Source organism: Neoarius graeffei, chromosome 11 (genome assembly GCF_027579695.1).
Source record: "Neoarius graeffei isolate fNeoGra1 chromosome 11, fNeoGra1.pri, whole genome shotgun sequence".
Classification (NCBI taxonomy): domain Eukaryota; kingdom Metazoa; phylum Chordata; class Actinopteri; order Siluriformes; family Ariidae; genus Neoarius; species Neoarius graeffei.
Genome location: NC_083579.1, coordinates 71,697,985 through 71,712,056, shown reverse-complemented (window position 1 = coordinate 71,712,056; position 14,072 = coordinate 71,697,985). Strand labels below are relative to the sequence as shown.

Below are 14,072 nucleotides of genomic sequence, written 5' to 3'. Positions count from 1 at the left end.
ACCAGTCACACAAGCACTCAATGCGAAGTATTGTTCCGGTTCACCGATCATATCAAGCCTTGTTATCTCTCTGACTGCCTTTCTACCATTCTGACTTTTGCTAGTGTTTCTCATTTCCTTGATCTCTGTTTACCTCTGATATTCTGTTTGCCGATTGTCCGACCCTAGCATGTTTACTGACCTTGATTCCTGTCTCTCGATTTGGCTTGGATCGTCATTCTAAAGTTGTCTTCCGCTGCACATACGGTACATCCGTAAGTGCCTGCGCACTCATAGGATACTTCGCCATCATGGACGTAGCGGAGGATCAAAAGCAGATGGCTCTCAATGCCCAGGGGCGACTGCTAGGAGAACACCAACAGATGCTTGCCGATCTCAACACCAGGATGGTGCAGCTAAGGATTTGATAAACTGGTCTGGATTTGATAAACTGGTCTCTTCACGCAATTGATACAATCTTCTCGACGAGAAGCCTAGGTTCGGGGGAACCAGCCTGTCCTGCTGGAATGCTCGTAGCCAGATATACGAGGGACGCTTGGGAGAAGTGGCATGTCGTGTGCCTGGCTGTTCTTTCTGTGGTGGACATTGAGGATATTTACCTATTCGAAAGTATGATCACAGGACTTTTGCTGATTGGATTAGGCATTGCCCTGGTGTATCGAGGAAATCAAAATACTGTATGGTGACAGCTGCTGAAAGCCCCATAAAGCTGCCCGATATGATTGAAGCGGTGGGCAGAGCTGTCGGAACTCAAGACCGTGGCTATTCAGAACTTGAATCGCAATGTGGATTCGATCTTGGAGAGGTTGACGGCTTTGCAGAAAAAAAGTGTTTCTGATTCTGATTCTAATGACGGTTATGTCTCAGGCCCTCCTAGTGTGCACCAGACCTTCTCCTTGCCTGGCGTTGCAACTCCCCGCATTGGAAAAGTTTGCTGGCGACCCCGCCACATGTAAGGGCTTCTTGCTAAAATGCTCTTTGTATCTTGCCACCATGCAAGATATGCCAGAAGAACATAAAATTGCTAAGTTTCTGTCTCTCCTCTCGGGCAAAGCACTCTGCTGGGCTACAGCTGTCTGGAACAAAAGCCAACAGGGTCATATGAACTGTTTCTCAAGTCAAGTCAACTTGATTGTCATATATGCTATACATGCTCAACATACAGCACAGATGAAATTTCAGTCCTCTCTGACCCACGGTGCAAACAGGCAGTGCAATAAATAATATATAGATTTAGGCACTGCCTAAAAGCGGAGCTCCCATCTGTTTCTGGGTTGTAGAATTTTCTTATATCATAGCAAGTCTCTTTTGTTTTATTTCTTTACTGGCTAGCACTGGCCACTAGGCAGTGTGTATGACTGGTAATTACTAACACTGGCCACTAGGTGGTGTGTATGACTGGTAATTACTAACACTGGCCACTTGGCGGTGTGTATGACTGGTGGTACACGTACACGGGCAAACCACAAAAAATCGACTCAATGGGTTTACCATTTTTTGGTGCTCTGCTGGGAGCTCCGCTAAAAATAGAATAACTGAAATAAACAATATAAACAGTATAAACACTCTAGATAAGAAATAGACATAGACTATTCTCCCTCTTCAAGAAGGTTTTCAACCACGAACCCAAGGGTTCATTTTACTACTGTGGGAGCACCGATCACAACCTCCAGTGCTGTCCAGTTCGACCTGTCCGGGGAACCTCCACTGAGAGATCCACTTCCTCCCTAAGTCTGGTGAGAAAGCACCACTCTAAGGCCTTCAAAATCCCCGTATTACTGAAGTTGGCATCCTCCACTCATGTCTGCCTTCAGAGATTCAGGAGCAGAGGGGAACTTCATCAGCAAAGCTCTCGTACAGGAGCTCCACCTGCCAGTCACCTCTCTGCAGAGTGCGCTTAGCATCCGGACCATCGATGGCGGACCCATAGGCGACGGCCTGGCTACTTCCCGGACACAGCCACTTCAAATACAAGCAGGAGCCCTCCATCACGAATTGATATCCTTGTACATCATGACCACTGATCACCATGATATCATCCTTGGCTACCCCTGGTTACAACTGCATGACCCCCTCATCTCCTGGTAGAACAAGGAAATACTCCAGTGGTCACCTACATGCTTACAGAGCTGCCTCTCTTGTCCTCAACTCATTGTCTCCTCTACCTCAGTAGAGAGCCCACTTCCAGCCTCCATGGACAATGTTCCTGAATGCTACCAGGATCTTTCTGAGGTCTTCAGTAAGGGGAAGGCCTGTGGACTACCACTGCATAGACCCTATGACTGTGCCATCGAACTGGTACCGGGCACGGCACCACCACGAGGGCACATTTATCCCCTTTCCCAGAAAGAACTCGCCATCATGGAGGAATACATCCAAGAAACTCTCAAACAAGGTTACATCGGGCCATCGAAATCTCTTGCCTCGGCCGGCTTCTTCTTTGTAGAGAAATGAGGAGGTGGAATACAACCCTGCACTGACTATCGAGGGCTAAATGAGGTCACCATCAAGTACCCATATCCTCTCTCACTGGTACCAGCAGCTCTGGAACAACTCAGATCGGCCAAGATCTTTTCCAAGCTGGATCTCAGAAGTGCCTACAATTTGATCTGGATTAAATGAGGTGATGAGTGGAAGACAGTGTTCAGTACAACCACTGGTCACTTTGAATACCGGGTCATGCCGTAGGGACTATCTTCAGCTCCCAGTGTATTCCAACGTTTCATCAACGAAGTACTGTGGGACATGCTGGGAAAGTATGTCATCACATACATAGATGACATTTTGATTTACTCTTCAGATTTCCACAGTCATTAAAGCCATGTCAGAGCCGTACCTAAACAGCTGCTTGAAAACCACCTCTACGTCAAGGCCAAGAAGCACGGATTCCACCTAGACAAGATCTCCTTCTTGGGCTACATCATCAGCTTAGAAGGAGTCAGTATGGATTCAGCCAAAGTCTCGGCCGTCACCTCATGGCCGCAACCCAAGTCAGTCAAGGACCTCCAGAGGTTTCTAGGTTTTGCCAACTTCTACCACTGATTCATCAGGAACTTCGGCACTTTGGCCTCAACTTTGATCAACCTCCTGAAAAAGGGTCCCAAGTGCCTTGGGTGGAATCCTCAGGCAGAAGAAGCCTTCAACCAGCTCAAGGCCGCATTCACATCGGCTCCCATTCTCCAACATCCAGACCCCACGAAGCCATTTGTCGTAGAGGTGGATGCCTCTGACACAGGAGTTGGAGCCATCCTTTCCCAACAATTTGGAGAAAGGCCAAAACTACACCCAGTGGCCTTTTTCTCCAAAAAGCTTACCCCTGCGGAGAGGAACTATGACTTGGGCAATCATGAGCTGCTGGCCATCAAGCTAGCCCTAGAAGGGTGGCAACACTGGCTGGAGGGAGCAACTCACCTGTTCACCATCTTAACTGACCACAAGAATCTAGAGTATCTCAAGAAGGCCAATAGGCTGAATCCACATCAGGTCAGGTGGGCACTATTCTTTACCCGGTTTAACTTCTCTCCTTCTGACCAGGGTCCAAGAACACTAAAGCGGATGCTGTGTCCCGGGCTGTAGATCTGTCACCCAGAGACACAGAATCCCAACCCATCATCCCACCCCAACATTTCATCCAGTCCATCACATGGGATTTGGAAAGCAAAATTCGTAAGTCTCAACCTCAGACTACTCCCAACAACATCCCATCTGGTCTTCTCTTTGTGCCCACATATCTACATAGCAAGCTCATCACCTGGGTCCACTCCTCTCCTGCCACCGGTCACCCCAACAGCTATCGCACCTACCAAATGCTGAAGAATAGGTACTGGTGGGATAACATGTTGACCGAGATCAACCATTTTGTTGCTTCCTGTTCTGACTGCACACAAGCCAAGGTTCCCTGAGCTCCTCTGGCTGGCAAACTTATGCCTCTACCTATCCCACAGCGACCATGGTCACAGTTGGCGATTGACTTCATCATAGACCTTCCTGCATCCCAAAACAACTCCACAATCATGGTCACCATAGACCGGTTCTTGAAGGCCTTGAGGCTCATCCCTCTTCTGGGCATTCCCACTGCTGCCCAAACAGCAGAACTCCTGTATCATCAAGTCTTCCTCTACTACAGCATCCCAGAGGACATCATAAGTAACTGAGGTCCTCAGTTCATATCCAAGTTTTGGTCATGCTTCATGGAGAGACTGGGAGTGTCCGTTAGCCTTACATCGGGTTACCACCCCCAGTCCAATGGGCAGGTTAAGCAGGCCAACCAGGAGATCGGCTGCTTCCTATGCATCTACTGCATGCACAACCAGGGGGACTGGGCATGTTTCCTGCCATGGGCCAAGTATGCACAGAACTCACTGAAGCATTCTGCGAGTCAGCTAACACTGATCCAGTGCATACTCTGCTGCCAACCACCCTTGTTCCCCTGGGATGGCATACCCAGTCAAGTCCAGGCAGTCGATGAATGAATGGTTCAAACGCAGCCAAACTGTTTTTGGGAGGAGGAGGTTCACCACTGACTAGAAGTTGTCTGAACAAAATACAAAGCCTATGTTGATCATCAGAGAGGAGAGACCCCCACATACCTTCTGGGAGATTGAGTACAGGTGGCAACAAAGAACGTATGAGAGACACAAACCTGTAAGAAGCGCCAGCCATGTTACATCGGACCCTTCAAGGTACTACGGTGCATCAATGATGTCTCTTACCAACTAGAATTTCCACCACACAGCAGAATCTCTCCCACTTTCCATGTATCCAATCTTAAACCCATCATTCCAGGTCTGCTCTCTGAAAACACACCCACTCTAGACCATCCCTCTCTGAACCTCAACAGAGAACTCATCTACCAGGTCAACAAGATCCTCGACTCCAGGCGAAGAGGCGGACAGATCGAGTACCTGGTAGATTGTGAAGGATATGGGCCGGAGGAACAGAGTTGGGTAAAGTTGAAAGACATCCTCAACCCGCTGCTCAAGCAGGATTTCCATGCTCAGCATCCCAGCAAACCAGCACCTAGAGGTCGAGGACGCCCACAAAAGATTTTAGCTCCTGGAGGTAAAACCTTGGGGGGGCTCTGTCAGTAAACCCGCTGGTGAAGAGCTGACTACAAACATGGACAGCTCAAACTACAACTCCCAGAACACACAGCACCCTCTGTCTCCCGCCTTCTACCACACAGCTGATATCCATTTCCTCATCACCTGCCCCTGTATACAACCCCGATTCCAAAAAAGTTGGGACAAAGTACAAATTTTAAATAAAAACGGAATGCAATGATATGGAAGTTTCAAAATTCCATATTTTATTCAGAATAGAACATAGATGACATATCAAATGTTTAAACTGAGAAAATGTATCATTTAAAGAGAACAATTAGGTGATTTTAAATTTCATGACAACAACACATCTCAAAAAAGTTGGGACAAGGCCATGTTTACCACTGTGAGACATCCCCTTTTCTCTTTACAACAGTCTGTAAACGTCTGGGGACTGAGGAGACAAGTTGCTCAAGTTTAGGGATAGGAATGTTAACCCATTCTTGTCTAATGTAGGATTCTAGTTGTTCAACTGTCTTAGGTCTTTTTTGTCGTATCTTCCGTTTTATGATGCGCCAAATGTTTTCTATGGGTGAAAGATCTGGACTGCAGGCTGGCCAGTTCAGTACCCGGACCCTTCTTCTACGCAGCCATGATGCTGTAATTGATGCAGTATGTGGTTTGGCATTGTCATGTTAGAAAATGCAAGGTCTTCCCTGAAAGAGATGTCGTCTGGATGGGAGCATATGTTGCTCTAGAACCTGGATATACCTTTCAGCATTGATGGTGTCTTTCCAGATGTGTAAGCTGCCCATGCCACATGCACTAATGCAACCCCATACCATCAGAGATGCAGGCTTCTGAACTGAGTGCTGATAACAACTTGGGTCGTCCTTCTCCTCTTTAGTCCGAATGACGTGGAGTCCCTGATTTCCATAAAGAACTTCAAATTTTGATTCGTCTGACCACAGAACAGTTTTCCACTTTGCCACAGTCCATTTTAAATGAGCCCTGGCCCAGAGAAGACGTCTGCGCTTCTGGATCATGTTTAGATACGGCTTCTTCTTTGAACTATAGAGTTTTAGCTGGCAATGGCAGATGGCACGGTGAATTGTGTTCACAGATAATGTTCTCTGGAAATATTCCTGAGCTCATTTTGTGATTTCCAATACAGAAGCATGCCTGTATGTGATGGATTGCCGTCTAAGGGCCCAAAGATCACGGGCACCCAGTATGGTTTTCCGGCCTTGACCCTTATGCACAGAGATTCTTCCAGATTCTCTGAATCTTTTGATGATATTATGCACTGTAGATGATGATATGTTCAAACTCTTTGCAATTTTACACTGTCGAACTCCTTTCTAATATCGCTCCACTATTTGTCGGCGCAGAATTAGGGGGATTGGTGATCCTCTTCCCATCTTTACTTCTGAGAGCCGCTGCCACTCCAAGATGCTCTTTTTATACCCAGTTATGTTAATGACCTATTGCCAATTGACCTAATGAGTTGTAATTTGGTCCTCCAGCTGTTCCTTTTTTGTACCTTTAACTTTTCCAGCCTCTTAGGTGGGGTTTACATTAGACCGTATCAGCAGATCATCAGATTAACATTTTTAAAACAATTAGTGTGCACACAGCAATGCCAATACACGATTCGCGTGCACACAGCAACGCCAATACACGGATACGCTCGGCTCCGCAGGCATCCTGCGCTCCAAATCACTCCGCCCTGAACAGCGAGTGCCCTCTGGAGGGTGCGCACTCCGGCCCTGCGCAGCTCACAGAGCGCGCGAGTGGAGCGCACGAGCAGTGATTTGGGACTGAGCCGCTGTGTGTGTGATCTCAGTGCATGTCGGGCATGCGCGTCACTTACCACTTGCAAGTGGAAGGATGGCAAGCCTAAAGACAATCATAACTACACAATGGGCAGTATTTGCATCAGTATTTGCAGTATTTTCATACTTTTATACTCTGTAATGAAAGGTGATACAAGGCGGAAGTCCGCGCCGTTTTTCAGCAGTCGCGTCACATGACCAACGCCAGCAAATCAGGAAGGTGGATGTCACAGTGACGTTGTCCAATGACGACGCCAGCTAGAGCTCAGCACAGCATATCCGCGTATTCTCAATGTTTACACAGCACTGGACCAGACACGATCTGGATTGAATACGTGGACCCTGGCGGATTCCCGTTTCCCGGCGTTTCCAGGCGTTTTAATGTAAACGGACAGTGCATCCGCGAAGAAAACAAGACAGATACGGTCTAATGTAAACTTGGCCTTATTGCCCCTGTCCCAGCTTTTTTGAGATGTGCTGCTGTCATGAAATTTCAAATGAGCCAATATTTTGCATGAAATTTCAAACTGTCTCACTTTCGACATTTGATATGTTGTCTATGTTATTGTGAATACAATATCTGTTTTCTGGGATTTGTAAATTATTGCATTCTGCTTTTATTTACAATTTGTACTTTGTCCCAACTTTTTTGGAATCGGGGTTGTATAAACACCAGTCAAACAAGCACTCAATGTGAAGTACTGTATCGTTCTGGTCCACTGATCATATCAAGCCTTGTTATCTCTCTGACTGCCTTTCTACCATTCTGACCTTTGCTAGTGTTTCTCATTTCCTCGATCTCTGTTTACCTCTGATATTCTGTTTGCCGGTCGCCCGACCCTAGCGTGTTTACTGACCTTGATTCCTGTCTCTCTATTTGGCTTGGTACACCATTCTAAAGCTGTCTTCCGCTGCACATATATCTGTAAGTGCCTGCGCACTCACAAACATCAATTACACTAAAAACAATTTATAACATCCAGGTAGTTATACTTCTGATTTCTTACTTGTTTTTTAATAGATATCTAAATTTAAGCTCCTCTGCTTTAGGAATTTTAAGAATACAAAGAAATCGCAAGAAGAACATGCTAGTTTTTACAAAATTACAATTTTAATACAATGATTTCAGTCAAGACCTCAATCTTTGCTTTTACTGCTTTTAGGGAACTTCCTGGTTTATATGTGGAAGCTGAACACATCCCACCTCTCTGTAACAGTATAAAGTCTCATATCAATGTGTTCACGGAAGCTGTGCCTCATGAGGATGGATGGTTCTTGGGAACTATGTGTTTTTCATTTTGTTTTATTGAATGTTTTATATTCATATATTTTTTGAGATATCTTCAGGTTCAGTTCCACATCTGTAAGGATCAGTACGGTTTGGAGTCAATAAGGGGAGATATATCTCAATCAGATATCTCATCTCTCTCTCTCTTGCTGACTTCCTTGTTTAAATGTGGAAGCTCATCACATCATCACACCCAACCCACCTCTAATAGTGCAAATGAAATGTCAATATTCTTCCACTGAATTCTTCTTTCACACTCAGCTCTGTTACATAACGTTTTATAAAACTCCATCAAGAAAGTGCACTGTATTACAGCGTTCCTCAAATCACTGCAATGGCTTCCTGTGTGTCAAACGATAGAGTTTAAAATACTATTACTTGTCTCTAAAGTAATATTCATGTCAACACTTGCTGAGTGATTTTTTCTGTGCCATTAAGTAGGGACTGCAGATGTAAATTAGCCTAAGGCTAACTCTGGTGCAATGCATCAAATGGCAACATTTATGTTTTTAACTGCACATGGTCCCTTTCAAATAAAATGAAATGAAATGAAAATGAAATAAAGCACTAAATGGTCTCAGGCCTAAATACTGTACATCTCTGATTTACATGTTCGCTATGAAGCATCCAGACCTCTCAGGTTATCTGGCACTGGTTTACTCAGTGTTCCCTGAATCAAAACCAAATGAAGCGAGGCAGCGTTTAGTTTCCGTCTTCCTGACTCGTGGAAGAAGGTTCCAGAATACCTGAGGTCTGCTAAATACTATCAGTTCATTCAAATCAGGGCTTAATGCATTCTTGTTTAAAGCAGCTTTCCAATAAATTTTATATGAAATTTATTTTTAATATTTATTTTTAACTACTCGTGTGCTTGCCTTTGCTTTTATTGTTTTAAAATGTACTTTTTCTATTTAATGAGTTCTTAAATAAACTTCTTTTCATCTTTAAACACATTCAGTTGTTTTTGTGATTGTTTCTGTTCTAATCTTTTAATGAATGCTTGATATTCATATATGTTTTGATATATCTTCAGGTTCAGTTCCACATCTGTAAGGATCAGTGCAGTTTGGGGTCAATAGGGGGAGATATAATATCTTAATCAGAACTCTCTCTCTCTCTCTCTCTCTCTCTCTCAGACTTCCTTGTTTAAATGTGGAAGCTCGTCACATCATCACACCCAACCCACCTCTAATAGTGTAAATGAAATGTCAATGCTCTAACATGTCAGACTCACTCAGGCTGTGGCTCAGAAGGATGTATGGTTCTTGTGGACTCTGTGTTTTCTTCATTTTGTTTTTCGGTAGGACTCATGGACTGTATTAATTAATTAATTAATTAATTAATTAATTAATTATCATATTGACTCTAATCCATTGAAATGATAGTGTGTTTTTAATTTCATTTTTTTTGACAAATATTTCTTTTTTGCTTCAACAGGGAATGCAAACTGTGTAACAATTCAACAGACTCCATCAATCCTAGTCGATGAAACCAAAACCATTACAATCAATTGTAGCCATGACAACAATATCTTAGATCGTATGTATTGGTATCAGCAAAACCGCCAGACAGTTATGGCACTGATCGGATATACCTATACAGCACTGAGTGATCCAAAGTATGAGGATGAATTTAAAGATCAGTTCAAAATAAGCAGAGAGGACACACTTACAGGACGTCTGACCATCTCTAATCTCCGTCAGTCAGATTCTGCTGTTTATTACTGTGCAGCCAGTCAGCACAGTGCTGCACACTTACACAACAGCCTTACTAAAACATCTCACACATCACAAGTGTGTTATCTGGAGTGGGTTTTCTATTACCATCTGGTGTTTATAAGCATCTGGTAACTGAGAACTATTATGTTGATTCTTTTTATACAATTGAAACTAATGATGTTATGTTGTAGAAAACAGTATATCATATATTTTTCTCTTTTATTAATTCTCTGACTTTAATCCTTTCCCAACATGTAGGTCTGCAAGTAAACCTATGAAAGAAAAAAGGATTTACATGAGATGAACATTGATTACAGTAGAAACAATTTAAAATATCCAGGTAGTTACGGTATACTTCTGATTTCTTACTTTTTTTTCATAGCTATCAGACATTAAGGTCCTCTACTTTGCCTCAAAGTTTCATTCTTAGAAATTTTAAGAATACAGCAAAATTGCAAGAACAACATGGTAATTTAAAAAAAAAATACAATTTTAATACGACAATTTGAAACAAGACCTATTTTTTTTTTTCTTTTACTGCTTTTCAGGGACTTCCTGGTTTATACGTGGAAGCTGAACACATCCCACCCCTCTGTAACGGTATAAAGTCTCATCTCAATGTGTTCACTGAAGCTGTGCCTCATGAGGATGGATGGTTCTTGGGAACTCTGTGTGTTTTTCATTTTGATTGTTGGTAGGACCATTTAATAATCTTGCATCATACTGACATTTTTTAAACAACAAAAAAAAAACATATGAACAAGATAAAACAGTTACTCAATTTGACTGAACATCTGTCTTATTGATGCACTCACATTCACTTTAATACGTCAAGATTTCTCTTTTTTCTTTTTTTTTCTTTTGCTTTAACAGGGAGAGCAAACTGTGTGACAGTTGAACAGACTTCATTCATCCTAATCAGTGAAACAGAAGAAATAACAATCACTTGTAAACATGATAGTAGCACCGCACCATTCATGTTATGGTATCAGCAAAAAAGCAGCACAGTTATGGATCTAATTGGATATACTGCTGGACAAACGGGTGATCCAAACTATGAGGATGGATTTAAAGATCGATTCAAACAGAGCAGACAGAGCACAATTGAAGGAAGTCTGACCATCTCGCAACTCCGCCAGTCAGACTCTGCTGTTTATTAGTGTGCAGCAAAGGAACACAGTGCTGCACATTTACACAACAGCCTTACTAAAACATCACACACACACACACACACACACACACACACACACACACCAGAGGTTTGTTATCTGATGAGGTTTTAAATTCCTTTCTGGTATTTTATGTGGATCAGGTGACTGAACACCACTATGATTATTGGAGTTTTTATACAGTGCTCTTAACAGCTACTGCATTTGTTTAGAAAAGTTCTACAGATTTATTCCTAGTGTGATCATTACCTGGTCAATTTTTTTTTCTCATCTCATCTCATTATCTCTAGCCGCTTTATCCTTCTACAGGGTCGCAGGCAAGCTGGAGCCTATCCCAGCTGACTACGGGCGAAAGGCGGGGTACACCCTGGACAAGTCGCCAGGTCATCACAGGGCTGACACGTAGACACAGACAACCTCACACTCACATTCACACCTACGGTCAATTTAGAGTCACCAGTTAACCTAACCTGCATGTCTTTGGACTGTAGGGGAAACCGGAGCACCTGGAGGAAACCCATGCGGACACGGGGAGAACATACAAACACCGCACAGAAAGGGCCTGGCCAGCCACGGGGCTCGAACCCGGACCTTCTTGCTGTGAGGCAGCAGCGCTGACCACTACACCACTGTGCCGCCTGCTCTGTTACATAACATTTTATAAAACTCCACCAAGAAAGTGTGCTGTATTACACCGTTCCTCAAATCACTGCAATGGCTTCCTGTGTGTCAAAGGATAGAGTTTAAAATACTATTACTTGTCTCTAAAGCACTAAATAGTCTCAGGCCTAAATACTGTATATCTCTGATTTACATGTTCGCTATGAAGCATCCAGACCTCTCAGGTTATCTGGCACTGGTTTACTCAGTGTTCCCTGAATCAAAACCAAATGAAGTGAGGCAGCGTTTAGTTTCTGTCTTCCTGATTTGTGGAAGAAGTTTCCAGAATACATGAGGTCTGCGGGCAGCACGGTGGTGTAGTGGTTAGCACTGTCGCCTCACAGCAAGAAGGTCCGGGTTCGAGCCCCGTGGCCAGCGAGGGCCTTTCTGTGTGGAGTTTGCATGTTCTCCCCGTGTCCGCATGGGTTTCCTCTGGGTGCTCCGGTTTCCCCCACAGTCCAAAGACATGCAGGTTAGGTTAACTGGTGACTCTAAATTGAGCGTAGGTGTGAATGTGAGTGTGAATGGTTGTCTGTGTCTATGTGTCAGCCCTGTGATGATCTGGCGACTTGTCCAGGGTGTACCCCGCCTTTCGCCCGTAGTCAGCTGGGATAGGCTCCAGCTTGCCTGCGACCCTGTAGAAGGATAAAGCGGCTAGAGATAATGAGATGAGATTTATTTTTAGCTACTCATGTGCTTGCCTTTGCTTTCATTGTTTTTTACATGTATTTTTTTTCTATTTTATTGGTTTTTAAATGAATTTCTTTTCGTCTATAAACACTTTTTCAGTTGTTTTTATGATTGTTTCTGTTCTTATCTTTTATTGAATGTTTTATATTCATGTATTTTTTTGATATATCTTCAGGTTCAGTTCCACATCTGTAAGGATCAGTGCAATTTGGGGTCAATAGGGGGAGATATATCTTAATCAGAACACAAACTCTCTCTCTCTCTCTCTCTCTCTCTCTCTCTCTCTCTCTCAGACTTCCTTGTTTAAATGTGGAAGCTCGTCACATCATCACACCCAACCCACCTCTAATAGTGCAAATGAAATGTCAATGCTCTAACATGTCAGACTCACTCAGGCTGTGGATCAGAAGGATGTATGGTACTTGTGGACTCTGCGTTTCCTTCATTTTGTTTTTTGGTAGGACTCATGGACTGTATGAATTAATTAAATAAATAAATATCATATTGACTCTAAACCATTGAAATGATAGTGTGTTTTTGATTTCATTTTTTTGACAAATGTTTCTTTTTTGCTTCAACAGGGAATGCAAACTGTGTAACAATTCAACAGACTCCATCAATCCTAGTCGATGAAACCAAAACCATTACAATCAATTGTAGCCATGACGACAATAGCTTAGACTCCATGTATTGGTATCAGCAAAACCGCCAGACAGTTATGGCACTGATCGGATATACCTATACAGCACTGAGTGATCCAAAGTATGAGGATGAATTTAAAGATCAGTTCAAAATAATCAGAGAGGACACACTTACAGGACGTCTGACCATCTCTAATCTCCGTCAGTCAGATTCTGCTGTTTATTACTGTGCAGCCAGTCAGCACAGTGCTGCACACTTACACAACAGCCTTACTAAAACATCTCACACATCACAAGTGTGTTATCTGGAGTGGGTTTTCTATTACCAGCTGGTGTTTATAAGCATCTGGTAACGGAGAACTATTATGTTGATTCTTTTTATACACTTGAAACTAATGATGTTATGTTGTAGAAAACAGTATATCATATATTTTTCTCTTTTATTAATTCTCTGACTTTAATCCTTTCCCAAAATGTAGGTCTGCAAGTAAACCTATGAAAGAAAAAAGGATTTACATGAGATGAACATTGATTACAGTAGAAACAATTTAAAATATCCAGGTAGTTACGGTATACTTCTGATTTCTTACTTTTTTTTCATAGCTATCAGACATTAAGGTCCTCTACTTTGCCTCAAAGTTTCATTCTTAGAAATTTTAAGAATACAGCAAAATTGCAAGAACAACATGGTAATTTAAAAAAAAATACAATTTTAATACGACAATTTGAAACAAGATCTTTTTTTTTTTTTTCTTTTACTGCTTTTCAGGGACTTCCTGGTTTATACGTGGAAGCTGAACACATCCCACCCCTCTGTAACGGTATAAAGTCTCATCTCAATGTGTTCACTGAAGCTGTGCCTCATGAGGATGGATGGTTCTTGGGAACTCTGTGTGGTTTTCATTTTGATTGTTGGTAGGACCATTTAATAATCTTGCATCATACTGACATTTTTTAAACAAAAAAAAAAAACATATGAACAAGATAAAACAGTTACTCAATTTGACTGAACATCTGTCTTATTGATGC

At 42.8% G+C, this 14,072-nt stretch overlaps 1 protein-coding gene and 1 long non-coding RNA gene across 2 annotated transcripts in view; both read left to right on the top strand.

Moving 5' to 3' along the window:
* The first annotated feature begins 10,141 nt into the window (after positions 1-10,141).
* Positions 10,142-11,219, top strand: LOC132894620 (uncharacterized). Its single transcript, XR_009655664.1, has 3 exons — positions 10,142-10,223; positions 10,432-10,577; positions 10,757-11,219. It is a non-coding gene; the product is annotated as an uncharacterized LOC132894620 (long non-coding RNA).
* Positions 11,220-12,767: 1,548 nt separating this feature from the next.
* LOC132893681 (uncharacterized) overlaps positions 12,768-14,072 on the top strand; it is a 55,235-nt gene continuing 53,930 nt past the window's right edge. Inside the window, exons 1-3 of the mRNA XM_060932824.1 lie at positions 12,768-12,859; positions 12,984-13,392; positions 13,813-13,864. Coding sequence (XP_060788807.1) covers positions 12,781-12,859; positions 12,984-13,392; positions 13,813-13,864 — 540 coding nt within the window. The 5' untranslated portion in view covers positions 12,768-12,780. The remainder of the gene's footprint in view (positions 12,860-12,983; positions 13,393-13,812; positions 13,865-14,072) is intronic.